Source organism: Nematostella vectensis, chromosome 5 (genome assembly GCF_932526225.1).
Source record: "Nematostella vectensis chromosome 5, jaNemVect1.1, whole genome shotgun sequence".
Taxonomy (NCBI): Eukaryota; Metazoa; Cnidaria; class Anthozoa; order Actiniaria; family Edwardsiidae; genus Nematostella; species Nematostella vectensis.
In genome coordinates, this window is record NC_064038.1 from 15,325,154 (window position 1) to 15,352,352 (window position 27,199).

General features: G+C 47.3%; 1 protein-coding gene and 1 pseudogene across 1 annotated transcript; one reads left to right on the plus strand and one right to left on the minus strand.

Annotated features, from left to right (window-relative positions):
- Window positions 1-929: 929 nt before the first annotated feature.
- On the plus strand, window positions 930-5,970 carry LOC5502227 (MAM and LDL-receptor class A domain-containing protein 1). The gene is made up of 7 exons (XM_048727302.1): window positions 930-936; window positions 1,333-1,470; window positions 1,591-1,841; window positions 1,948-2,047; window positions 2,383-2,487; window positions 2,715-2,962; window positions 5,827-5,970. Exons 1-7 carry the CDS (start codon window positions 930-932, stop codon window positions 5,968-5,970), a joined length of 993 nt encoding a protein of 330 aa, XP_048583259.1.
- Window positions 5,971-11,156: 5,186 nt separating this feature from the next.
- On the minus strand, window positions 11,157-13,288 carry LOC125563207 (annotated as a pseudogene).
- Window positions 13,289-27,199: the final 13,911 nt, after the last annotated feature.

The following is a 27,199-nucleotide window of genomic DNA, read 5'->3' on the forward strand; positions in this document are numbered from 1 at the left end:
CACTTACATTATTTTTACTTAAAAGTGTCTTCTACAGATTAAGATTTCAACGTACTCTAACGTGGCTATCAACCCAGAAGAAGGGGTGATTCTCCAGAGTTTTTTTTTTCAGTCCCCGGACCGACCGACCGGCCGACCGATCAATCAATCAATCAATCAATCAATCAATCAATCAATCAATCAATCAATCAATCAATCAATCAATCAATCAATCAATCAATCAATCATTAGTTTATTTACGTATCTCGCAGCAAGGCTCAATTACAGGCGGTGTCGGCAACATACTACAAAATGGGTGTACAATAATAGTAAATGAGATGCATATGTACAGGAACAAACTGTTTGAACCGATCAGCGTTTGTGGGTTTAATGTGACAGCTCGTGTTTGCCCACAAGTTATAATGGTTGGCTCTCACCTCCTGTCTACTCTTTACCTGCTTGTACAGTGGGTTCCCTGGTTTTATGTTATCTACTTTCCCTCCTGACTGCTAGGGACTCTATGTTACATTCCTCTAAAGCATTTTCATATAAGAGTGACGGCACGTTTATTCTCAACGTGAGTTTCTGAATAGCTTTCAAAGCGTTCTCTAGATATCTATGAAGGGGGGCGTAAACCGTAAAACCATATTCCACGATTGATAGCACGAAGCGAGCAATAGACGACAACAATTTCCGATACTGGAACGCCGCACCGCTTAAGCTGCGTAGGGCATATTGGCGACTGTTGGCCTTCTTAACCACGTAATCACATGTTTTGCCCAAGTCAGGTCTTAAGACAAATAAACACCGAGTAACTTGAAATTGCTGATCAAAATAGGCTGACACATGATATTATTGTAGTGGAGAAAGTCAACAGACAACTCCTTGCACTTATTAGGGTTAAGGAGCATGTTATTCCTAGAGGCAAAAAAAACTGGATATCCGCTAAGATGTGTGGTAACAAGACAAAGTTATGTTTATTATAAGGCTACTTTCAAACATCGTACTATCCATGAGCCTTATTCAATGCAAATGCAAGCAAATGAAAATGAAACAATCGACTCGATTCATTTGCATGTATTTACATTGAATACGGCTCATGTGTAATACAACGTTTGAACTTAGCCTTAGTAATGTTTATTATAACTCGAGAATTACAGTTTGGCAGAGCGTCCCTATCTGCAAGGAGAATGTCACACTTGGGAATTATCCTCTTGTAAACTCGCAGACTTATTAAGATCATGTTAGTCAGATATAGTAAGTTTCTCGCAGCATTAACCAAGAACGTGTATTACTGTTAAATATGTTCGTTTGTTTTGCTGGACTATGGACATCTTAACATATGCCTTAAAGGTCGATGCGACTTTGACAGCGGTCTTTGTGGTCTGCGGCATGACAACACTACGCGCATGCGCTGGGACTTGGCGACTGGTAGAACTCCCAGTGGAGACACGGGTCCGTCATTGGACCATACTACGCATTCTAACAAAGGTACAAAAGAAGGGATGTTGTTCATTCAAAATCCAATATTTTTCCCGTCCGGCCTTTTCTGACGCTATTAAAAAACTCATTAATAATTTTGAGTCACGCAATGAACTCTAACTCTTCTAGGCTCCTTTGTCTACATCGAGGCGTCCCGCGTGGCTCTGGGATCCAAGGCCTGGCTCTCGAGTGACTGGATGGATCCGGGTTCAGCGGTATGCATCCAGTTCTGGTATCACATGTATGGAGAGCACGTGGGCTCACTTAGCGTACTCGCCTTCACTAGAACCACACAACAGGTCGTGTGGCGCATGGCAGGGAATATGGGAGACCGCTGGATTCTTGGTCAAACTATGATAGATATCAAAGGCGAATTCAAGGTAAGCGCCGTAATATTGGATGGCTGGATGCCCCTTATCAATTGTCATCCCAAAATATGTGGCTTTTCACGTTCTTGACATCATGATGCCTTGTTTTTCCTTGCAGTTTGTTATTGAGGGCATACGGGGTGACGGTAATCTGGGTGATATTGCTCTTGATGACCTCGCTTTGTTGGAGGGAAGATGTAGCATGGTTGAGCAGCAAAGTAAGTGACGCAGTGGCAATTGTGAGTCAGAGCGGCCGCTCTGAAGTCTTATAAAAGCCCAATAAGTATCCATTTCCATTTGTTAATTCATTGACAGGGATACTTTTGATTATATGGTTATTTCAATTTTTTTTCAAAAGTGTCAAATAAACATTGAAGGGGTAACTGATCGTCATTCTTTAACACTTAACAATACGCCAAGAATCGTCGGCATGTGTAACATACTTGATAAAGGCTGGTTGAAAAAATGGTACCATCTTCAAGGTACATGGTCGGGGTGAAGTGAATGGTCGGGGCTAATAGTTCATACGCATTTCCGCTTTTTTTATTTGAAGTGCCCGTCTCCTGCTCGTTTGAGAGTTCTTGTGGACGATGGGACATCGGTGAAGGCTGGCAGTTATCAAGCAGTAAAAGTGCGATTCCGCAACGTCCAAATAAAAGTATGGAAATGTTACTTCATTATTAAAACCCTCAAGCAATTAAATCCTTTAATAGGCTTTACACCCAAATCATATCGGGTCTGGCATTCTTATAATGTTAGTTTCATTTGGAGTTTTGGTCGCACGCAACTTCAAAACCGGTACTGGACAAGTTAGAGACCACAAGCAATTTCTTCAGAGAGAAGGTGTGAAATAAATAACGTGCTGTTTTTTTTTCTATAAAATAGGTAGGTATCTATTCTTAAAGAGAAGGGCATCTTCTCCCAGTCTGCTCCTCTCCCCAGTCTTCCCGGCCGGCAAGTGGCGCTGTCTAAGGTTCTGGTACTACATTGGGCTCGGCAACAACGCCGAACTCCGCATACGCATGAGGCGTGAAGGTAATGGGACCGATGTCCAGCTTAGCACTACTAGTCGACGAACCAAGGAATGGACTTATGTGCAGTTATCGATGGAAAAGATGGCACACACAATACAGGTAATGCATAGAGTTACCCTAAAATACAGAGGGATGTTCTCTTTGAAGTGTATACACAAATTATGTTGCATCTGGATGATCCATAGTGTTAATGGGCAAATAATCGCAAATAAAAAGCTAATCAAGGTGTGCAAAAGTATACCATGCTTTTTGAGGTGTCTGTAAACATTTACATAGCTTCAAACACCAGGATTCAGCCATACATACTTGAGCCACTGCGGGTTCAGATAACAGTCATGCGCGTCGAGCCGGGACCACCATGAAAAGCTTCTTGATAAGTTGTTGACAGGTTTCGGACAAGTTTGGACCAATCCTAAGATGATCAGCAGTAAAATAGCTACAGAATGCACTCGTGTCTTGTGTCTACACCTGTGCACTTGTGTCTTGAATGGCACTCAAGGTGAAAGTCGAATACTGTGGAGGGAAGAGGTTTGCCACATTTTTGCTGGAACGTATCACCACTGAGAGCCTTATCCTAAATATACAAAAGAATTGCTCATCTCTTTTGGATTTGGACCAGAATTCCATTAGAATTAGTTACAAAGACAAGGACGAATAGTTTGTTAACGTTACGCCAACGATGGTTTCGCCCTTACAGAAATGATGAGATCTGCACAAGGCATCCCAGATCGGGACTAAAAAAAGGTATTCATCGTGGCTAAAGAAGTAAATTCCCCTTATCCCAGGAAGCTACGCAAGATAGACGTCCCGCCCCGACTAAAGCGTGCAGAGGAGAATGTCCAACTCATCTATCCGCAACCTAGCACAGCGACTGCAGTCCTTTTGAGTAAAAAAAATAAAGAAGTTTGTGAGAATCTTCATGTCTTACAAACTCGATTAGAGAGCGCCAGCGAAGAGCTAAAGAAGATCAAGATTTCGCGCCATTATCTGCAACAAGAGCTCGCCTATGTGCAGTCTGCCATACTTTAGGCCATACTAAAACGATGTGTAAAAACAATCCCTGCTCTTCTAGAAGAGCATGCAAAATCAGGGACGAGAAGCATCCTGAATTCAGAAGCCAAATACAGCAGCTGCAACGAGACATCAAACTGCTGAAGAAACAAGTCGCTGACGAGGAAATCAACATCAAGTCCCTTTAAGAGTGCTAGACCGGGCAAAATCGTCATTCATTGCAGTGATGCGGCCAAGAATGCGCATGCACAAACCCAAAACCTTCGGCAGCGGAAAAAGAAATAAATTAGATCGAGAATTGTTAGTCTTACAGAGGGCTTTGTACAATAGAGTTCATGACTGGCCGGAAACTGAAGACTGGCGTTTGCCACAAGTGTTGGAACAATATAAAACTAACCAAATTGGTTCTTTGTAACTCAAGACTACAATAAAATGACGATAAAAACATTGCTTAATTTGGTGCAATTGAAGCAACGCTTACATTCGCGAGTTCCTAATAATGATTGGTTACAGTTGGACAGCTAGATTTTAACTTTTCGTGATATGCAGGTGCTCTGGCTATCAAATTTGTATATTTATTTGCGAGAGCTTGGGGGGACTAGTACTACATGTATAAGAAGTAAGTAATAAAGGTACAAATTTCGGTTTCTCACTAATGGCGGACTGCTTTGTTTATTTAGAAATGTTTATTTCTCGTATTGATTTTGACAATAACTTGACCCGAAAGTAAAGACCTAGTATATGGGAACCATCCTGATATGTGTATAAAATCAGGAACAACTCTCTACATATATAAACAGAACTTAACAGTAAATTCCGTTCTTTTATTTATTTGCCAAAGTTGTATCCAAAAAGACTAGGCTCTTTTCCCAATTTCTCCTTTTAATCAGCAGATCACGATTACTTCTGCATATGTATGCGCTTGTGTTGTGTACACAGAAATCTAAACGCTCAAGTTCACTTCGAACGCTGAAAGTCGAGGAGCGCTGGCTATCCACAAGATACCGTTCGTAATCTTTCTCAATTACCCTCTTACAAAGAATACAGGTATACATTAACAGAGTAAAAACGAAGGAATGTGCACTTGGAAAGTAGCAGCATTAAAGGGCGATGCTGGAATGTTTGTTTTGCAAAAAACCTGAATATAAGAAAACCCATGCAGAGCTGTCTATTTTTCTTATAAATGTAATCCTAGCTTTGTTATATGAACAGATCTACCTTACTTATACGGTAAAACCTAACTTTCTATATAAATAGATCTACCTTTGTTATAAGGCTAAATCTAAATTCCTTATATAGGTAGATCTCCCTCGGCTTAACTTGACTTCTTTATATGAAATGAAGTAGCCTCCTTGAGGTCTTTACCATGAAAAGGAAACAGAGACGTAAGATTCTTCACTCCGCGTGTGAGAGTGAGAAAGAAAAGTAAGTGAAGGAAAGAACAGAGAATAAAGGAACGGAAAGGTTTCTTTACTAGCTCTCCGCTTGCTTGGCCTTCGTGTTGATTTTCACACGGATGCAACATGAGCGCTTTAGTCTCTGCTTCCTTTTCTGTCTCCGTTTTCTGCCCAGTCTTTATAAAGGTAAACGTGACATCCTTTTTATAGAGACCTTAAGATACCCCGATTCTAGCACTCGGGTACAGGTTGCACCATTTTGAACTTATTAAATGATGACATCATCGCGATATTCCCTAAAAGCTAGTCGTTTTTACTGTGTAGCAGCTGGGGTCTGCACGTAAGTTATCTACAGGTAGATATACACAAACGGGTAAGGCTTTCGATTTCTTTCTCCTTTTTTTCACCAGTAAAGTACATAAACTATCTTATAAACACTATTTTAAACGATTTTCAAAATGTTTTTTTAAGGTCTCTATTGATAAACCCTTCTGTCGGGTGTCGAATGGTCCCTTATTGTCATACAAAACATGACGACTTTTGGTATCATTTCAGGTCATATTTCAAGCGTTCTCAACCGGTCCAGCGCTAGCATTAGATGACGTGTCATTCCTAGAGACACAGTGTGAAGACATGCCTTGGACACCTTATGCGGGTAAAGCCAACCATTCTCAAGTTTCTATGAGTACTATGTTATAATATAAAAATATGGCAAGGAATCTAAATACAGTCATTATTTACATTATCTAGCGCCTGGTGGAAAGGGCTTAGGGAAGTGCCTTATTTTTTAACAGATATTCAGATAAATTCCATACCTCTTAAAAGTCTGGAATTTTAAATTTTGCCTCAGACCCTTTACACATTGCGTCCTGGTGAAGAAAGCCATAAGACGGCTTAGCGCTCTGTGACAGCTAAAAAAAGCGGTGTTACAACTGCTGATATTTCGTTTATTTACTGTGCGCTGATCAGATCGTCTATCGGATATACTTTGGATTTTTCGCTGGTTTACGTAAACATCTTAATGATCAATATGAGAACATTAAGAAGAGGGCCTCAACTATCATCTGGCCTGGAATGAAGTATTGTAGACGTGTTTATAAGTGTAAGAAATTCATAACTAAGATTAAGCATTATCATCATCATTGATATCGGCGTCAACGTCGTTGTCGTTGTGTTTTTTATATGTTTTTTTACTAATCGAGAGCTCGTCAATTGGGCTTTTTGATTCTATTGGAATAGTTTTATGGTATAGCTATGCGACTTGGTTTTTGTGGTCATCGCGCGTACCAGACCAGTTATCCAGGCGTTGATGGGGGAACGTACTGTGGGCTCACAAAAACAAGCTGGAAATCTAGCACAGTGGTGTTAAGGCGGAAGTTCAATTTCGAAAACATTCGCGAAATAAAACCCAAGAAAAAGTGTAGATATGCATGAGACAACGGCGGTCCCAGTCTTTAAACTATCTGTATTCGAACACGACGGTACGACTAATTTGGGAAAGCTGTTGCAATAATCTTGATAAAGTTTGGAAAATAATACATTAAATGTATTTTTGGTGGTTGTTTTAATATTAGTTCTTATAATTCTACTTTCAACCTGGTTAAAACAATAACAGAGCTATGGCTGACAATGGCTGTCCAAGTTAAGTCTAAAAGGGTAATACTACACAAATAGCAATTAATTTATTCTTCAGGATTTTTTTTTCCTCCTCCGCGTCCGAAATGCAGCGAGAGCCTTGGAATGCAGGACTTCAAAATCCCCGACTCAGCAATAACAGCCTCTACAAACACAGAATACGCGCGTTATGGCCGATTGCACTTGAAGGAAGCGTGGTGGTTCTTATTAAAAGGGTGAGTCGTCACTTTGCCATCCCCATCACAGGCGCGTGCCTAGGGAGGAGGGTGGTGCCTAGGAGCAGGAGGGTGAGTCATCACTTTTCCATACCATAGACATAGATATATATTTATCAGTCATCGAGTACGCAAGCATGTACATGGATGAGTCTCCAAAAAGCAAAAAGGAAACGTTTGATGATGTTATCTTCAATGGCGTCCATTAACGAGCCTTTCGCTTGGGAATGTTTTTACTTTTATTGTTTTAGAAAAGCTATAAAGAGCGACACTGCTGTAAGTTGGGTTTCGTGTTCGTTTTATCGTTCCTTTTATTCTCTTATGCTGGGAATTTATTTGAGATGCTTTCCACGCCCGTTTTGCATATTTGGTAGATACTGTTTTCAGGTGTAGGCTCTGGCATGGCGGCCTGCTTCGATAAAGGGTGCTAAAACTTAGTTTGAGTTTAGATGCGGCTGCCCTTTGGGTTCGTGTAACATTCCGCCATTCAATGTTTTGGAGATTTTAGAGTCAAAAAAAAAATTGAACGTGATCCTCATGTTAAACTTCCCTTATAGAAAGAAAACATAAAATGCACACCCTTTTTAATTTGTACTTTTTGTCTTTCTTATTTTGCGTTAGTAGTATAGGGGGGATGACCAGGAGAATTTATGCATGAGCTTATATTATGCATGAGAGTAGGGTGTGGTTTTTTTTCATTTTTACTTTCATTTTTTTTTCATTATCACTTTTTATTTAGGTTTAATATATTCGAGAGGACTGAGTGTTAATGTATTCAGTCAAGATAACTTTAATATATTCCAATAGTTAGGGAGGGGATATTGTTGTGGAGACTGGGGAGAGATGTGTACTGCGTGAGTGTTACTGATCCAACAGAACCGTCCGAGTGGTAGCTCAAATATAAGGCATCGAGAACAATGGCGACCAATCAGAGCGAAGATGAGACTAGTAAAACCGGTTTATACAATAGGGCATATGGCGACCAATCAGAGCGAGGATGAGACTAGTAAAACTGGTTTATACAATATAGGAGGGGGAGGGGGTGGGAAGGGATTAAGAAAAGAAATGAAATGCAAACGATTCAGAGTGAATACCAATGACTTTATTCAAATTATATACAGTTGAAAAGATGTTTTTTTTTTTTTTTTAATTTTCCATTACTTAAAGTATAGAGGCGTGTAGACTGTGTTTGGATTGTAAGCTGTGCTTTGATTGTAGACTGTGTTTGGCGTGTAGAAGTTATCAATAGGCTGTTCATCTCCCCATTGGAAATATTTGCACTTGTCCTTTTGTCTGCAGCTGAAGTAGGGTCTTCCAGGATTCTTCACTGATCTTGATATCCTGAGTGTTGGTACTTTATCGTGTTTACATAGGATCTTCGTTCCACTTTTGCACACTTTGTAGAGTGGGATGACTTTCTCATGTAGAGCTTGTTTGTAGTAGTGTAGATCATTCTCGTTGCAGAAGAAAGGGCATTCTTTCCAGTCACTACATCTTACATATCTACCACTTTCAGCCACGTGGGTTTCAGTGTCTTTGTTGCAGAGTTCGCACTTGTTCATGTTGAGATATCGGGTTGATCTGTTAACTGATGTTATCTTGTTCAGACTGAGTTTATATACATTATCACACAATACATCAAACTTGATTATCCGGTTGTCCTAAGCATCTATCCACCTCATCGACTCCATTAATAATGCAATCCATCCATGCCCAGCAGGTTTTGCAGAACTGGTTTGGTAAGAGAACAGCATTTTCAATGTAGGCCCGCACTTCCTCCTGGGACATTTTGTCAATCCATTCTTGCTCACAAGGGTGGAGTAAGCCAAGGAAATCTAGTAGATCCTGCCATAGCCAATACGCTCTTTCAGTATATTTGTTTAAACCCTTCACAGCCTTTTCTATACGTTGTAGAAGCACGTTCTCGTTGCATAGGGTAAATGGTTCTGCTTTAGTAATGTCGTCAATACTCTCATAATGTCGTCGATACTCTTTCATACATATCAAACTTGATCAACTATTGATCAATATTACTATTGCTTTAGTAAGCTTCCCATTTTCTATTGCTTTGTAACCTAGCCACCAGGGGAGTCCTGGTGTTACTTTGTTGTTTTTTATTTCTTCTTGTAGGGGTTAGAAGGCTTTCATCCGCTTTGTAGGGGTTCTCAGGGTGTTTTCTCCTTTTAACAGGGGTTTTAGGTTTACCCTCCTTAGACTGTTGTGCCCTAAGAGGTGTGTCTTGGGGATTATCAAATTTTAAGCTGGGTCTATAACTTGGTATTGAGGAGTAGGTGGGAGGGGTTGTAGCGTTTCTGTTACTACGGTAGGTGTTACTGTGTTTTCAGCTTTCATTTGATTTACCATCCCTCTAGATCTATGTAATAACTGTTCTAGTAGTAACACCTTTTCATCGTCTGGTAGCATTGAGTTTCTTATGCTTTCCATTTCTTGATCTAATCTTGTCAAAGCAGGTAGCTGAGGGGGAGATGTTACCCTATGTTTCATTTCTATGCTTTTCATCAACTGTTCGGGGATAAGCATCATCTTTTGTGAGTGTTTCATTTTAAAAGTTTTCCTAGTAAACTAGAAGCTAACGGTGCTATTATAGAGGCTAAAGCTTCTAGAAAACCCCTTTCTGGTTTAGAACTTCTTTTTTCTTTTTTAAACTTGGTGTTTTTTGCGTCAGGAATAGGAGCTTTGACTTGTGCGGCTTCAGGCGCTTAAATGACTTAGTAGGTACCATTACATTCCCTTTAAGAACATTGAGAGCCACCTCTCCAATCGCTTCCATTTGTTGCTTGTTAGCAGTTGCTATGATATCTTTTCTAGCTTTTCCCCTGCTCTTAAAACAGGTACAAAGAAAAGTTAAATGTCTATCGAGTCTAGACTTGGTGTGAACAGTTCTTCTATTCCCTCGTTTCTTGGTTGTCGATTTATTTCTACTTCCCATACTTTTTATCCCGATGTGGGTTCTCTGATGTCTCGTAGTTAACTAAGCTCTAATGGAATTGGTTGGTCTGTTTTATCTGTTTTTTTTTTTATTATTCACATAAATTACTGGGTAGGAATCCTTGTTAGGTATTACGTTAGTACGTAAACGTTGAATTTGAGGGGTACGTGGATGTAGATCCATCATGAGATAGCCAAATGGTTGAGATGTTGCGTCTTGGAAACTCTCCATCACATCGGGAACGTGCCCTGAAAATGCTTGCTGTGCTAGTGTTCGTAATCCTAACTTATCCCTAGGATTATTGAAAACTATAATGTAATGGGAGTTCAAAGATATACTGCGCGATAATTTACCAGGTGGGAATAGGTTCTGCGTCAGATAAATACACGTTACATCACAATGGTGGGATATTTTGGTGAATAGATCCAGTCTACATTCATCATCCCACAGTTTCTCATGAGGTCATCCAAAATCAATAAACCTGGACGAGAATTTGTTGGGAACAGATTTGGAATGTCCTTCTATAAACGTCACAAGGTTTCTCATTTCCTCGAAGCTCTCTTGCCATTGACCATAACAGTAAACTACTTTACGTAAAGGTTTTTCGAAAAGAGTGTTGAGTGTTTTTATGATGGATAATTTTTTTAGTGAACGTTGTTTTCCCACTCTGACTAGGGCCCGATATGATGATACTACTAGGACATTTAAAACAGTACATGTTGCCACCACGAGAGGTTCTCAGTTATTAACCCTAGATGCAACCCCCATACCCTTTTAATAGAACAGAAAGAGTACTTTAATGAAAATATGTTTATTGATTACGATAACGTTTAAAAGTTACACAGGTTTGATTTTTGTCTACATTACTGAATCTATTCGAAAATACAGTAGAATTGAAATAACGATGTATGACTCTAGCTACTTGAACATCATTCCATCGTGTGTCAAATTTTCTAAATTTTCTTTGAATAGTCCGTAAATCAATATTACGTGCCCTATGAAGAAGGTAATACAAGCAATAGTCTCCGCATGTATCAGATGTGAGTCCTTGGAGTGGCATATCGTTGTAAATTGTTACTTCTCTCTTTAGATAATCCTCCATGCCATACGTCTCTTGTGTTATACCATAGCTACAAAAGAACTCGCTCTCTTCCTTAGACATAGAGTACATGGCAACCCAATGAGTGCCAGGTAGATCGTGTTCATCGGTATTAGCAATCAACGCTGCAGGGTATGTGTTTAAGATAGGCAGTCTATCTTTTGGAAAAACCCCATACATAATATGTTCGAGGACAGGGTCTTGCAGTGATACATCCCATAACTCTTGTGTAGTATGCATTTTTCCGTTTATGTTCCCTGAGACAGATCGTTGATCACTCTCCTATTACCGTCTATCTCCAAATGATTTTGAAACTCAGCGTACACGATTAAATTCAGCAATGCCTCAGTATCTTTCGCAAACGTCATGTAAAGGTTAACGTTCCCCGTTCTGTGTGTTATCAGGTGGTCAGGGTGACCGCTTCCCGCTGGTGTGAGGTCTAGTCGCATAAGCGCATATCCATTTTCCCATTCTTCCCTGTCTATGTCTAGGCCATGACCACAATTCATCTCCCCACTTCCAGAACAGTGTATTGTAACCATCAATATTCTTTCCACCACTCAAATCAATGAGTGAGTATGGTGCTTCTTCCCCATTCACAGTTACTCTGAATGCGTCTAGATCATGTAGCTGGAAATTCAAGGGGTTTCTAGCAAAGTTTCCGTTGAATGCATCGTTCCTTACCACAACAAACACGAAACACTGTGGTATGAGCCCATTGCACAAATGCGTTTCTATGTGGTTCATCACACCCCTCGCAACGATTCTTGAATGCGTGGGTGTTCTCGTCAATGTGTAAACTGCAGGAAGTACCTTAGGCCCCGACATTATTTTTACGTGATTAAGCCTGGTGCTATCGGACACGCGTACGGTGCGTACGCGGAGCATGCTTGAGACGATTTTCAGTCTACAGTTAATAGGGTCTTCACCTCCCATAATTACGAATGCGTCGCTGTTTAGATTGATTCTTACTTTTATTTTCATCCCATCTAGCAGTAATTTATCAATATTGAACACATCGCAGAGTGGTACACCAACCATACCCTCTTCCGCACTACCCCTAGTGAACGTCCCTCTCTTTTTTAGACCAGGATTGGTAGTTGCGGTGTTATTTGTTGCATCAAAATTATCAGCTTTGTCTTTGTAATAGAGGGATTTGGTCAAATAGGAATTTTTGACTTGATCTGTAAAGTTGAGAAGTGTCTTGATATAACTGTTGTAAGCTTGGGTATCTGATTGCTCCGTAACTAAGGTATCGTTGATTTTGATGGTGAATTGTTTGATCATGGAGTAGAGGGCATTATGTGAGTGTATTTACCATCACCAATTGATTCTCCATTATCGCGTTTAACAATCTTTACTACAAACTTTAGTTCAGTCGTATTAATATCTATGTAATCAGCTAGAGGTTTCATAACAAACTCTATAGGGTTTATTTCACTCTGAATAGGTTCATAATCTACCCATTTGCTTCTAACGATAGAAACATCTGTTAGGGGTACTTGGAATATGTTTAAGCTTGAGTTTTCACCAGGGGCGGATAGTGAATGTGCACAGGACATGACTTAATCAAAGATGGTCTTCAGTCTACGAGTTGATGTTCTCTGCTTCTTGGTTGGAGGGGGACTGACCTTAGGGGCAGCTCTCTTTCTCTTTTGTAACCTTCTTCCATTACCTCGTTGAGTAATATCTCCCATAGCCCCCTTGAGAAAACCCTTCCCAGCAGCCAATTCTCTAGATTGAACTGAATTTTTTTAGACTCCCCCCGTTGACTACATCGTTAGCTATCTGCGTTCCAGCTTCCAGGCTAGCATTTAGCAATCTTTTCAACACTTTTTTAGCACCTGTTTTAAGAATAGGAGCAATTCTGAATAAGAAGCGGAACATACCCCCTACACCGTTGCCTCCTTGTCCATAGGGGTGCCGCCCTGAGTACACGCTTATAACACCTCTCCCAGACTGAGAGTAGGGAATCAGGGAATAGTTATAAGGATAGAAATTTCTATTCATTGGAAAATCATATTAGATAATAGCACGTCGTCGAAAGTGTAATGCTACTCGAACAGCACCAGAAGTAAATGACACCAATTTTCCCGTATTGGGGGGGACTGGGTGGTTTGAGTGAAACCCCCCTGGGGGCCGCGGCGGCCCCCTCCGACCCCCCAACCCCATGTTAGGCTTGGGAGGCGCGGCGCGCCCCACCGAGCCCACCAGCCCCGTCTCATGCAGATGAGGCCCCGCGTAGATTGCTAATTATCCATTTACGTCGGGACCACTTCGCGTAGATGGATAAATCTACGCAAAACCTACGGAGCGCGGAATAACGGCCGTAAATTCAAAGCCGCTGGCGTGTCGTTTAAACCTGAGTTTTACTCGAACACCTCACTCCCGAACTCCTCGCGAATTTCTCGCAGCCTCTTTTTCATCTTTTCGAGTGTCTCCAGGGAGGGCCCTTTCCTGCTTTTTTTCTCACGCGGTGCGAGGCGGTGTCGAGCTCTGATAGCGGCCTTTAGCGCGTACTATCTCTCTTGTTCCTGAAGTATTAGCCGAAACTCTTCGTCTGAGATATGCCCGTCCTGCAGAGCCTTAGAGACCTGCTCGCTGATCGAGTTTTTCTTACTCTCCGCTAAAACCATCGTGTCTTCGTGTTTATCCACCTTGCTCGTAAGACCCCTAGAGACTACCCCCCGCGACCGCGCCCACGACACCGACCAGCCCAGCGACCCCTGCCAGCGGACCGCCGATCAGAACCCCTATCCCACTCAGAGAGAACCCCACCCCGGCGCTGGAAAGCGCCCCTGCAGCGATGCCGGATGCCACAGACACAGCATGGGTAACGGCAAAGGCGCGCTTATACTTCTTCCGCACCTGTCGATGATGCGTCATATCGTTGTCTAGGATCGCCTGAGTGTCACATATTTTCTGGAGTCGGAAGCTTTGCACGTCGCCGCCGATGCTTGCCGGAGCGGTGGGCGTCATGTGCGTACCCATTGGGGAGCCTTCCTATGGGTACTGGCCACAGCAACTCAACTTTGCGGTCTGGTGCGCAACCGCCGGATGTGGGGTGTCCCTAGTCGACCCCGCTTTCGCCACGCTCCCCTCTGTCATCAGGGGATTTCTAAGGTTTCACGTCTACTTTACCACCCGGAGGATACTCTACGAGCTCGGCACCCCCCTGCCTGGCGACAGCCCGCAAAAAAGGTAACCCCTACAAGAAGGCCGCTTTCGAGCGTCTATGTATAGAGTTCGGTTTGCCGCGTAAGCCGGACTTCCGATGGAAAGGCGGGCGGAACCACGGGCTAGGCGATGTGTTTTTGTTCTACCCGTGGGAGGGGTATCGCAACGTGCACGTGATCCGTGCACACAGTGCACACAGTGCTTGGCGCGCAGGTAAACATCCGTTCCTCTATCGCGGGGGCCGGTGGGCCGGCCATGGAGGCGCAGGCGGAGTTCACGAAGCTACTTGAAGACGCGATCATAGAAAACGACATCGCTCAAAGCGTGCAAAGGTACCAGTTAGCCGTGCAGGAGGCCAAGGTGAGGCTGAGTCTTGCGGTCGCACCAGGAGTGTGGCTGATGCCGAGCGATCTGGTCATAAACACGCAAAGCGTCGTGGGTTACAACAATAAGCTGCAGAAAGCCACGGACTCCATGACGCTCGGCGCAAACGCGATCAACACCGAGACGAAGCCAGTCGGTGCTCATAACATGGCCGGTGGGCATCCTAAGGTGCAACACGTGACTGACCCTGGGATCGACCGCGTGCCGTCCCGGCGGCGAAGCAAGGCTTCCGTCCCTGCGAAGAAGCACGCAGAAGGCGCGGCCCCTGCCCCCTCTCCACGTACGCACGCTGCGCATGGCATGACTGCCGCCGGACCGGGCGAAAAGAGTGACCACACCGCCCTCAGGGCGGGGTAGTCGGCACTCGCGGTGCTTTGCATTCGACGAACCAAGAACGCGGCTACGGCTAGAATGAGCAGCCACGCATTTTCGCCAGGGCATTTCACCGCTTCTCCTGCAGCCTTAAACACGAAGTTCGCGATGCTGCCTACTAGCCCAGGGAGAAGCTCGCCTAGCTTTTTCCCGATGGCCTTACGCCCGTTACCGACCCCTCTGGCCACGGAGGAGAGCGACTTGCCGAGCGACGTCACAATGGTCGCGATCGTCGTCGCTACGGCCAACCCGATAGCGGTGACGGTGAAACCGTACTTTTTGAAAATGGCTTTGATGCGCTCTCTTAGCGGCTTTTGGTTCTCGAGCTCTCGGTTTTCGCGTTCTAGTTCGTCAATCTCGGACAGCCTCTCCTCGCTGCGCTCACGGGCCTCTTGGCGGCGACTCTCTGACGTGTTAGGGTCGTCGATGGTCTCCCTGTCTGCGGCTACCACCCCTTGCAGCTTTTTGACTCGTTCCGTGTTTTCCTGGATGACCGCGTCTACCTCTGCCACGGACCCCATCGCCAGCTTGAAGCCTTTCAGCTTTGCAACGTCCTGTCGAACGCCCCCGTCCTCATTGAACAGCTGTCTTGGTTCAGTCCAACCCCCTTTGCCGAGGTTACGAACCCGTATTAGCGTCTTCCCCCTCTGGTCTGACTGGAACCGTATCAGATTCTCGTTAAGGTCTAGGTATTTCTCCCTGAGGGAATGGAGACCGAGTCTTGTCGCTGCACCCTCTGTGGTGAACGAGGTTTCAGCGGTCGTTTGCGTTGCGCTTCGCGTAGCCATGCTATGCGCAGCATGCATACGCGATGACGTGCTCGTCATTGGGATCGACTCCCCATCGTCGGGGTTAAACGGGATAAGGGGCGTCGTCTCGTCGTCCCCCGCTCCGCGATCGGCGGACGCACCCGGCAAGGTATCGTCAATGTCAACGTCAACATCACCCATGATGCGTGCACATGACTCGTGCAATGCTATATTAGACATGTGTAACAGTCCGCACCATAGCCACGCGGCTTCGCACTTTATGTATATATAGTATATATACGTATACGATGTCAGTCAGCGATAAACTTGACCCCCAACGAACACCCAGAACTCCTCTGGGGTTGAAATCCGAGAGAACTGTTCACCGGGTCACTCTCAACCCGTCGACGGCCTCTCCAGGCGAGACGCTATATGTGGCGGTCCCAAAGCTATCGGAAGGCGTCACGCTCGTGCCTGGCTCCTTGAGGGTCGGTCTCGATCTCTCCATCTCAGGCCATGCAAATAATATTGTCGTAAACAACGTCGGCCGAAATCTCGTGAGCCGCCTGAAAATCACGTTTGCAGGAGAAACGCTCCAGGATACCAACCGCTACGACGTCTTCAAGACGTATGAGGAGCTTTACCTGTCCAAGGTCGAGAGAGAGGACCGCCTGGAGCAGGGCATGCAGTCATAAAACATGCGCCAGCTTCGCTCCAAGGCTGGCGATAAAGCGACTAGTAACGCAAAGGAGAACGCTCTAAACGCCGCCCACGGGGCGAGGTACACCATCCCGCTAGAACATTCTCTGCTGACGAACCATGGCGTACTGTACCCAAGGGCGCTCTCCGAGGCGCTGCTCTTTGAAATCACGTTCGCAACGGTTGACCAGGTAGTAGTCGGAAGCGATGCTACCAAATTATCCTATGGCGTCAAAAATCTAGAGCTGGAATACGGAAGCCTGAGGGACGACAACCTCGCCCGGTCTGCAGCCGCCGTCACCAAAACGGCACAACGTTCTTCTACGAGCAAGTGAAACTTCACAAGACCTTCGTGATTAGCAAAGGGACGGACAGCATAATCAACGAGAGTGTCAACCTGCCGCGAAGGTCTATGAGTGGTCTGTTGCTCCTCTTTGTGGAGCCATACACGGCAGGGGCTCGCGACTCTGAGAAGTTCGTGTACCCCGACATCAAGAGCGTTCGCGTTACAATCGGCGGCGTGCCAAACAGGCTCTTCAGCCAGGGGCTGCGCCCCACGGATTTCTGGAGGGAGGCGAAAAGGCGGTTCGTCCGCCCCTCCCCGGGGGGGCACAGCGGAGCGCCTGCCGCCCCGGCGGTCGGCCCCGAGTCGTTCTTTGGCGATGACAAGTTTGCTCTGTGGATCGACCTTCGAACGACGGACGACAGTTCTATCCATGGGGGTGGTCTCCGATTGGTCAATACCCGCGACGGTGTGCACCTCGAGATAAAACGCACGGCAAGCGGCACGGGTACCGTGTTTGTAAACTGTCACGTGTTTGTGGTGGCCGACGCCCAAATGAACCTTATGAACGGACAGCTAGAGTCCATACAATACTGAGCACATACGCCGGAGCGTGTTTCTGCGCAAAGCGGTATGGACCCGAAAAACATCCCATTTAACGCTCTCATCGTGGGCCCGACGTCATGCGGGAAGACCCGATTCATAGTGGACCGGCTGCGCGGCCCTTTCCGGGGCAGGTTTGACTACATCGTACTCATGTGCGCTACCTTTGTCTACAACAAAATATACGACGGCTTAGGCGAGGGCGACGATCGTCTGTTTGTCATCGCATCTGAGGCGGGTCAGATCGGCATACTGCTGAGGTTTGTCTCCGCTCTCTTCGAAGGCACTAATACGCTAATCATACTCGGCGACTGTGCGGCCTCGAAAGACGTAAAGAGGCGCTCTAACCAGCTCGCTACGTGGGTATCCGCGTGTGGGTGATCACGCAGCAGCTCACCAGCATCACGAAGCTTTTCCGTGTGAACATCGCGGCCTTGGTGGTCTTCTATACCCCGAGCAAGGCGGACATGAAAGCTCTCCTGCATGACTACGGCGCGGAGCTCTCAGAAGAGAAGATGAAAGAGTACATGAAGGCCCTCAAGACGAAAAAGTTCTCGAAGTTAGAGTTTTGCTTGCGTCCACGACATAAAGGGCCGGATTTGGCGTCAGCGTTACACGTAGCACGTCATGTGAACACCGCCGGACAGGCAAGCGCTGACACGCGGTGTCAACACGAGTTAGCAGTCGCGGACTCACCAGTGGTTTGCCCCCCGAAGGGTACGCACAGTGGCGAGTCTGCCATCCCAGAGCAGACGTTCATTTGAAAGCTTGCCACATCTTCAGCAACCAAGTAGTTGACACCGCGTGTCAACACAAATGGAGGAATCTCAAGGAAGTACTAGTGACCAGCCTGCCGGAACGGCAAACGGGTCAGCGGAACCTGACAAACAAGCTGCTCATGAACCTGCACGTACGCCTTCGGCGTTGGCGGAGAGAATCACGAGCCCCGAACCACCCGCGACCCGACCTAAACACCCTGGACGAGTCGAAGCCGGAAGGCGCTTGGCAAAGTGGAACCGAATTAACAGTGCGAAGAAAGAGGCACTTCGTGTCGTGCAACACGTTGAGGTCGCTGGTCGCTAGCGAGCCGCAGGGACGCGAGGGCTTGCGCGCGCCGAAGATGCCTTCGGCACACACACCAGTCCCGGAAAGCAACTCTGCTTGGTCGGCTATCTCGGTTATCGGGGTCGCTGGTCTTCTAGTGTCATTGATCGGCCTCTACACACGTAGGCGGGAGCTTGCTGCCGCGTTCGCTCGTACACCAGCTGCTAACCAGCGAGCTACCGATCCGCATGCTACCGAAGGTACCGACGGCGTGACTCCGCCCGCAAGGCCGCCGCTGGCGGCCGCACAGCAGACCGTTCCGGCGACAGCGCTTCGCGCTCCCGGACAATGCAAATCTCGGCTGTCATCCATGGAGTAAGCAGACATTTAGACACGAGGGCCCTGCCCATATCCGCACGTCCGTGCACCGCAATGTCGACGACGCAGCAGAGCAAGATTACAAAGACCATCACCGACGCAGCAGTCATAACCGGCCTCGTCGCCGGTATCGGCTGGGTTGGGCGCAAGGTCTTACGCGAGGACTTCACCAAAGACCCCTCCTCGAACGCCATGAACTACGCAAAAATGACTGCCGCCGTTGCAGGTGCTGTCGCTTTGAAGGGTTACCTTGAGGACCAGAAGATCCTGCCCGTGTAATAGTGTACTGTGGCACACGCGGGCCGCGTATTAGACTCGTGTACGTTTTATGCGCATGCGCCGCCGAAGCCATACACACAGCACTTGAAGTGTGCGCACGTGAAGTGTGCGTACGTGAAACGTACACTCACTACTAGATGGCCTCCATCGCGATTTTGGTTGGCGGCGCCGTCCTAAACGCGACTGCATTCGTTGGTGGCAACTACCTCGCAAAGTTCCTGTCTAACGATGAGAGTCCTGCCTTAGCTGAGAAGGAGGGGCACGACAAGGCCCTAGAGAAATACCAACAAGACTATGGACGCTACCAACAGCGGCGACAAAAAATCCTCGATTGGCAAGCTCAAAGTCGCGAGAGAGGGTCCCTCGCAAAGCAGAACTTCACCGACACCGACTACGCGCTCAAACTCTACAACCAGACCCGGCCAAAACAATCCCTGGAGTCGATGCGGGCCCCTGAGCTGTCCGACTACTACATCCCCAGAAAAACGCAGAAAAACGCCGAGTTGGCGTACATTGGCGCCGGCGCTCTCGCCATCGGCTACGCAGCTGGCCACTTGCTGTGATGCAGCTGCCGTTCCAGCGCTGCGTCTAGGCGGCCTTTTTTCGTGCTGCGCGTATACGTATACGCATACGTATACGTACACGTTTACGTATAAGATGATTGCAGACCGAGCGCTTCGCGCAGCAGTGCGTATGCACTGCCCGAGCAGACGGCAAACGCCTGTTGGAGATTGATACACCTGTTGCAACGCATCGCGATACACACGTAATGGCGGCGAAGCGCATGTCCGACGAAGAACTCGATGCGTTCCTTCGTCCTATATACTACGCCAGAGGCGGCTTCCAGGGAGTGACCGCTCTGCATGCCAAACCTCCTTAGGGTCAGCCTCCATAGACCGAGTGCGCAAGTGGGTAAGCTCGCAGCCCGTCGGGGGCTACACACAGAAACCCCCTCCTCCGACTACCTACGCCCACTTCTCGGAGCAGATACCAAACCGTATCCACCAGTCGGACCTGCTATTCTTGCCAACCGACCGCGAGTACAAGTATGCCCTGACTGTCTTCGACGTTGCTTCACGATATAAAGCCGCCCGCCCACTGAGGACTAAGAGCGCGGCCGTCGTCTCCCGCGAACTCGCTGGAATCTATGCAGAGGGGCCTCTCACATGGCCTAAAGTCCTTATGTTTGATGACGGCACGGAGTTCAAGGGTGCTACCACAAAGCTCCTAACAGACCACGGGGTGGAGGTCCGACGGGCTGAGCCAGGGCACCACAGGAGCCAAGCTTTCGTCTAGTCTTTCCACCGCTGGCTGGCACAGCGCCTATTTCGTGCGTAGTACTCGAAGGAGCTTGCATCCGGCGAGACAAACCGCGAGTGGGTTAATGCTTTGCCAATTGTCATCTCGGACATGAACGCAACGAAGACTCGCATGACTGGCTTTGCGCCTAAAGACGCCATAAAGCTGAGGCGCGTGCCTCTCAAAGCCGAAAAGCCCCCCTTAGAGGTCCCCTTAGAGGTAGGAACGGAGGTGTACATCGCCGTAAACGAGGAAGACCTTCAGGACAAGGGCCGACGGCGAGCGACGGACCCGTGGTGGACAAGCAAGGCATACCCAATACTAAAGAGGGTCATGGAGCCCGGACAGCCAGTGTTGTATTACACGGCGTACTCTAAGCACGGCTTCACGCGTTCGCAGTTGCGTAGCGTGACGCTAGCCTGACGCTAGCGTGACAAAACAAATAAAAAAAAATCTGCTGATCGCGCTAGCGTCACCCTAGCGTGATCAGCGCTTGTGCCTTCTATTGCAGCTGAGGCACGTGAGTCTGACATTCCACTTGTAGTGACCCTGACTGTCGTCCAGCCGGTCGATACTGAAGCATTGGGGATGACTCTTGGTGTACCCCTGAAGAAGAAGCTGAGTGCCACAGACCGTGCACTTCTTTTCCGCGTCAGCAATCATGCCGAGTACTAGGTCTACCGTCAGAACGTTGTGCGGTCCCGTGTACTTTGTGCGACCCTTTTGCCTGTCGTCTATAGCGTATCGCTTGATTCGCGCTATAATGAGCTCTTCACTGGGCGTAGCCTGCAGTCCTGTGGGAACCAAGGCACCGGGGGTGTTATCGGGGGGGATCACGCGGACTATCTGGTCGGCGAGCCGCACGCGGGAGATGCCGGTCTATACAGCATTCGTGATCCAGCCTTCTAAGCTGTGGTATATGATAAACAAGCGTCTTGGAATCTGGATAGTCTTGCCCTGCACCAGGTGGACTGTCCCCAGCCCGCGTATTTCCACTCGAGGGGAAGCCCGTTAAGGACCGCGTCGAGAGGAACCTCGACTACCGTGCCTTTGTACGCGTCTGGCACGGGCACCGGCCGCCCTTGCTTGCGATAACGATGCGCGACGCTGGGATCGGGGTCAAAGCAGATGGTTGCTGGCAATCGGGGGTAGTTTTTCCTGTGGTGCTTTACCAATCGCTGCTGAACAAGGGCCCCCATCTTGTTGGTCGAGCACACCCACATATCGCTTGGGTGGGCCTGCTTCATCGCCGCTTCGAACGCCACCCCATCCCACTCCTCTCGAAACACCTCAAGCTGTTGGGAATCTGGCTGATGCAAAATCCGGCCCTTTATGTCGTGGAGCCTGGAGGAGGGCGCGGCAGAGCCGCAGTCGCATGTACTGTACGGCTTTCCGCAGTCTTCACACAGGCAGCGGTAGTCGGACTCGAACCAGCGGATATTCCCATGTGCCCACTCCTTGAGCATATCGTGAGGCCCCTCTTTATCTCCCCAGGGCGGGACCTGCCCATAGTCACCACAACACACTACCTGACACGGCCGCGTGGCGAGATACCCTAGGATGGCGTGTAGCACTTTAGTCTGTACCTTACAGCACTCGTCAATGATAATCACTTCTGCGAGAAGGTCGAGTTTGTGCCCCAGCTCGGAAGGTCTCCACTCCTCTATCGGCTTCTCCGCTGGTATGCAGAGGTAGTGGTGGTAGGTTTGAGCCTTCACCGCGCACGCGAGGCGCGGGTTGTTGCGATGGTCGTGGGCGAGGTCGTTCTCGGGGGTGAGCACCACAACGTTGCGGCCGCGGAACATGCTCACAGCCCACTCGGTCTTCCCCGATCCTCCTTGGCCGGCTAGATACATCTTTGCAGAGGTTGCGGCCACTAGATCGCACGGCAGACTCGGCGCAGTGCTTGGCTCCCTTCGTGCGTGACTATAACACGCCCACACAGCCAGATCCTCGTGCTTCTGGGGATCGCTCTGTTTATAAAGCAAATGAGCACCTCTCGCACTTTTGCCTCGCGTGTTTTTGTGGCGGCACTGGTAGCGCGAAGCGCTGCCTTCTCCTGACATAACAAACGAAGCTCCCCCTCAGCCTCGAAGTCTAGGCCGTGGACGCTCGCGATCGCAGGTGGTTCAGTCGGAAGCTCCGCCCAGGCGTGGTTATTGTGGCAAGGGATGCGGATTTGTGTGGGGTACACACTTGTACTTCCCCGAGTCCCACATAAGGTTGCCCAGGGCGTCCACGGCTACCAACTTTATCTCGAACTTCTTTTCCACCTCAAATAGGTCTTCTTTGGTGCATCCCGTAGTGGCCAGCTTCTTGTCAAATCGCTCGAGGATCTTGCCTCGTGTCTTGGTCAGATCAAGGGAGCGCGAGGTACCGCGGTTCCTCAAGTAGTCGGCAACATAGCTCACAACACAGTTTGCGAAGGCGTCACTCCCCTCTCGCTCAAACATTGGCCCAGGCTCCCCATTTTGCTCAGGTAAAGGGCGAAGCTCGTATCTCACGTAGACGAGGTACTCTCGTCCTTTCTCCCAAATACCGGCATCGATGCCTTCCAGGGCGCCGACTGCGATTTGGTCCCCTCTTTTGACTAACGACCCACCAATCTTGTGCTCCGAGCGCCCTTCCTCCTCCGTGATTGGCGCCAATGGCTCTGCGGGGGCCTTACCAACGACCGTGAAGAGTCCGTAACGCCGGTCGGGGTCTACCATCTCGAGCACCAGCGGCAGCACTGCGTTTGCCTTCAGAGACTCTCGCTCGTGCGAGACCCACCACACCGAGCCGTCGTCATTAGTATCAGGCCCCCGCATAACCGGCTTTAGAGCAATGACATCTGTTCCACCAAGATCTCGTATCTCCTGGTAAACACCGGCGCTTATGTCTTGGCCCCGAAAAGTGGCATCCACGCTTGGGAATCGAAGATGGGCGCCGCCGACGAAGAGAGAATAGTACTCCTCGGGGTCTAAGCTCTTTGGGCCCTCTTGCCGCCTTCCCGGCAGCAAAGGGTCGACTTCCTCTGTCCACACTTTCGCCGGTACGAGCGGCTTAAGCAGCTTGTGTTTGACACCGTCGGGGATGTCCTCGTCCAGGATGTTCTGGACCAGCCCTTCCAGTACGGCGGGCGCCTCTTTGTCAGGATTGCTATCGAGAATCTCCTCTATATAAGCGTCCATGTTTGGGTATACCCTGTGCCACCCAGTCTCCGACTGCCCGTATCACAAGCGGCGGGACGAGTGTTCGGGTATAACTTGTGCCACCAAGTCTCTAATTGCCCGTATCACAGCCGGCGGGACGAGTGTTTTGGTATGCCTTGTGCCACCCAGTATTAATTGCCCGTACCGCGGGCTGCGATGTCAGACAGGACAAGTGCGAACCATTTCCGAGCGCGCCTCTCGACGCCACGCACCCTCTGCCCTTCACGATTCGCTCCGCAGGGGCGGCACAACCGCGTCTCTGACCGAGTCCCTATGCCGCAGATCCTGCACGGCACGGGGAGGGGGATGCCCTTACGGAGTCTTTGGGGGTGGACCTTGCAGTAGGTGTCCATGCACCTCCGGCCGCACGTGTTTGCGTGGCCGACCTTTAGCCACCCGCAATAATCCTTTCCGCACCTCATCCTTCGAACGCTCGGTATACCACAGGGCAGACGGATGTCTAATTGCAATTCCTTGGGGGTTCGAACTGCATCATTGGAAAAATATAGCCATGATACTTCATAACAGCTTCATTTATTAGGGTGCGAGTCACAAAGTCCTTAAAAACGTATGTCATGAAGTACCAAGCTCAATTATCCAAGAGGGCGGCTCGACTCAAACACGGAATTAGACCTAAAGTGCTTGGCTGGAAACTTTCAGTAACAACCGAGGGGAAAGAAGAGGACGCCTTCGTAGATGGAGTTTTAAAGAGTTCGACCGCCTCTATGAAACTGTATTTCGGAAACAGGAGGCTTCTGTGGCAAACAAAGACTGCCATAAAATCGTAGACCTCTGGCCGGCGATCGAGCGTTCGATAAAAAAGAACACACGACGGTATTCATCGCCCTATTATCGCTGCTTTAGCAGAGAAATCCCGAGAGAAGTCCTGAAAACAAGCACGACCAAACTGGGGATTGGGGGCAATTCAAGCACCACGTGAGTAAAACTCAGGTTTAAACGCCACGCCAGCGGCTTTGAATTTACGGCCGTTATTCCGCGCTCCGTAGGTTTTGCGTAGATTTATCCATCTACGCGAAGTGGTCCCGACGTAAATGGATAATTAGCAATCTACGCGGGGCCTCATCTGCATGAGACGGGGCTGGGCGGCTCGGAGGGGCGCGCCGCGCCTCCCAAGCCTAAGATGGGGTTGGGGGGGGTCGGAGGGGGCCGCCGCGCCCCCCAGGGGGGTTTCACTCAAACCACCCAGTCCCCCCCCCCCCCCCGTATTCGTTCTTATATTAATTTCTATGGATGAAAATATTGAAGTCCGTAGTCTATGATATGTGGGTCGCTTTATTTCTTCGGGCACCATCTGACCAGGCTCCCCCTTGGTACAATCATTCTCAAAAGATTGGCTTTAACATCCCCTACAACAATAGACTCCACCAAGTCGGTGTAGACGTAGAATGTTTTGAAGGAATTAGGAGAAAGCATACCCCATATCGATTCATCACCTCTCCGTATAGGGGTAGTGCTTACGTTGAGAACGATATCACCATTACTATTCATCCTAACTTAGCCTGGACTCATAGCTTCGAAAACAGCCGGTATTTTTCCTTGAAAGTTTAAATACCCTAATGCGTAAGCAACATTCTTTGGAAGCGTAAGGAGGTATCCTGGAGGTATACTAAGCTCATGATAATTCTCAGAATTTTTGTGAATGTAAAAACATTCCTCTCCTCCAAGTTCGTTAATAGTGTTTTTGCTTTTATCGTGTATATCGTTAAGCGAGGAATGAAGACCTACCACCATCGCAGAAATCAAATTATCTACGGTTTTATAATTTCCGCTTGGTAGGTAAATGCGCGCATTCCATGGAAATTCTCCGGTGCTCTCCAAATCGTAGAAGATATCGTTATCCAATACATTCTGCCACGTGTGAGGATAAATAATGTTGGACAAACCAAGCTCCCAATCTTCGTCTAAACGAACTTGACTAGGTAATTGCATTTTGAAACTGCTGGCACTGTTTTCCGGGTATTGGCTTAGATTTGCATCGCTCGTTACAACTATGTAAAAACTGTCATTCATCTTTTATTCCGTCTGAAATGTAGTACTTCATTCAATTTCCCTCCATGGAACGAAAGCTCTTTTCCATGACTACTCGTTAAATACACGTCTATTGTGTGAAAAATTTTCGCCCGTAACGGAAAATATTTCACCTGATATGGTTCCTCCGTCAAAGTATCTCTGAGCATTCCATCGATTATCATTTCGTGTAATAAATGAAGTTTCTTCTCCCCAACTTGTCTCGACTCTATTATGTTTGTGTGTACTGAATAATACTGTCGTTACAGAGACATAAGGAAACCGTATTTGGTATAACAAACTTTCCGGTAAAAGTAAAAACTGTACGTAGAGGCATTACACAATATTCTTGATCGTAGTTCCATTCCGATGTAAAGTTCATTTTAAAACCATCGCGCATAGAAATATGTTTCGTCTTGTCATCACTCGTGAGCCATCCAAGAGCTCTAGCCATAGGGGTAGAAAATGACACCCATACATCATTCGAAATCATGGTTACATTTAAGTCATGATCTACGTAGACATCCAACAATTGTGTGTTAGCCTCTTGTTTCATACACTCCGCTTTACCGTTAACTACATCTAGGGCTGTACGATACCTTCCGGAAGGTAAGGTCATCTTTTCTATTATTTCGGTACCAAACAATCGGAACATAATGTGAGGAGGATCGCAATTTTGGGGTATCTCAAAGAGCGAGTTAGGGTAAATAATATGGTCAAGACCTACTTCCCATGATTCCTCCTCTTTTAGTTGAATTTGTTGAGGGAGCGCAACCCTATAGTGTGATCCAGAGTTTGTTGGAAACAGGTTTGAGTTTGCATTGCTTGGGAGAATCAAAACAAAGTCGTCGTCTTTATTCATTATTTTTTAGGGGAGTTAATTGTTTATACGGAATCCAGCTATCGTATTTTGCAGGCCAACCTTTCAAGTGGACAAAAACTTCTTTCCCCTTTCCGCTACCGCGTGTTTTGATAATCTTTTCCACTCTAAAGATATGATCTTTATCTTCGATCACTTTTTGCAACTCGTTAAACGATTCGTAAAACGTCCCCACGATCCAATCACCGTCAAACTCTTGCAAACGATAAACTGGGGGATCTCGTGGCAACCGTTTCCCTATTTTAAACGTTTCCTCCGTCCAGCTTTTCATATAATCTTTCTCGAACGTGCGTTTGTATTTACTGATTTTAACTTGCTCTTCGACTTTGAATTTATACTTTATAATCCGTTTCTTTTCTTGATACAAAGTTATCCAAACCTCTTGTGCATTGAATACATTGACATCTATAGGGCGCATTTTGATACTTCTGTGAAAAGATCTATTATAATTACCGTCAACCAATTTATCCAAATGGTCAATGTAATTACAGTTGTTCGAGCTTGTAAACATACGCCACATCATTTCCATCGAGTCCTATTAAATCGTTCTCCTACTTGAGCCTTGGTTTTGTTGTAAGTTACAAAATGTCTTACATTATTGCGTGTTAGAAACTCTTGGAAAACTTTGTTTTTAAACACTGTCTCTGCATCAGTTTGTAG

Excerpts from the sequence above, each read along its gene's own strand:
- LOC5502227 (XM_048727302.1), top strand. Across the intron at positions 1,842-1,947 it reads ATATCAAAGGCGAATTCAAG|TTTGTTATTGAGGGCATACG; the intron begins GTAAGCGCCGTA and ends TTTTCCTTGCAG. Across the intron at positions 2,963-5,826 it reads AGATGGCACACACAATACAG|GTCATATTTCAAGCGTTCTC; the intron begins GTAATGCATAGA and ends GTATCATTTCAG.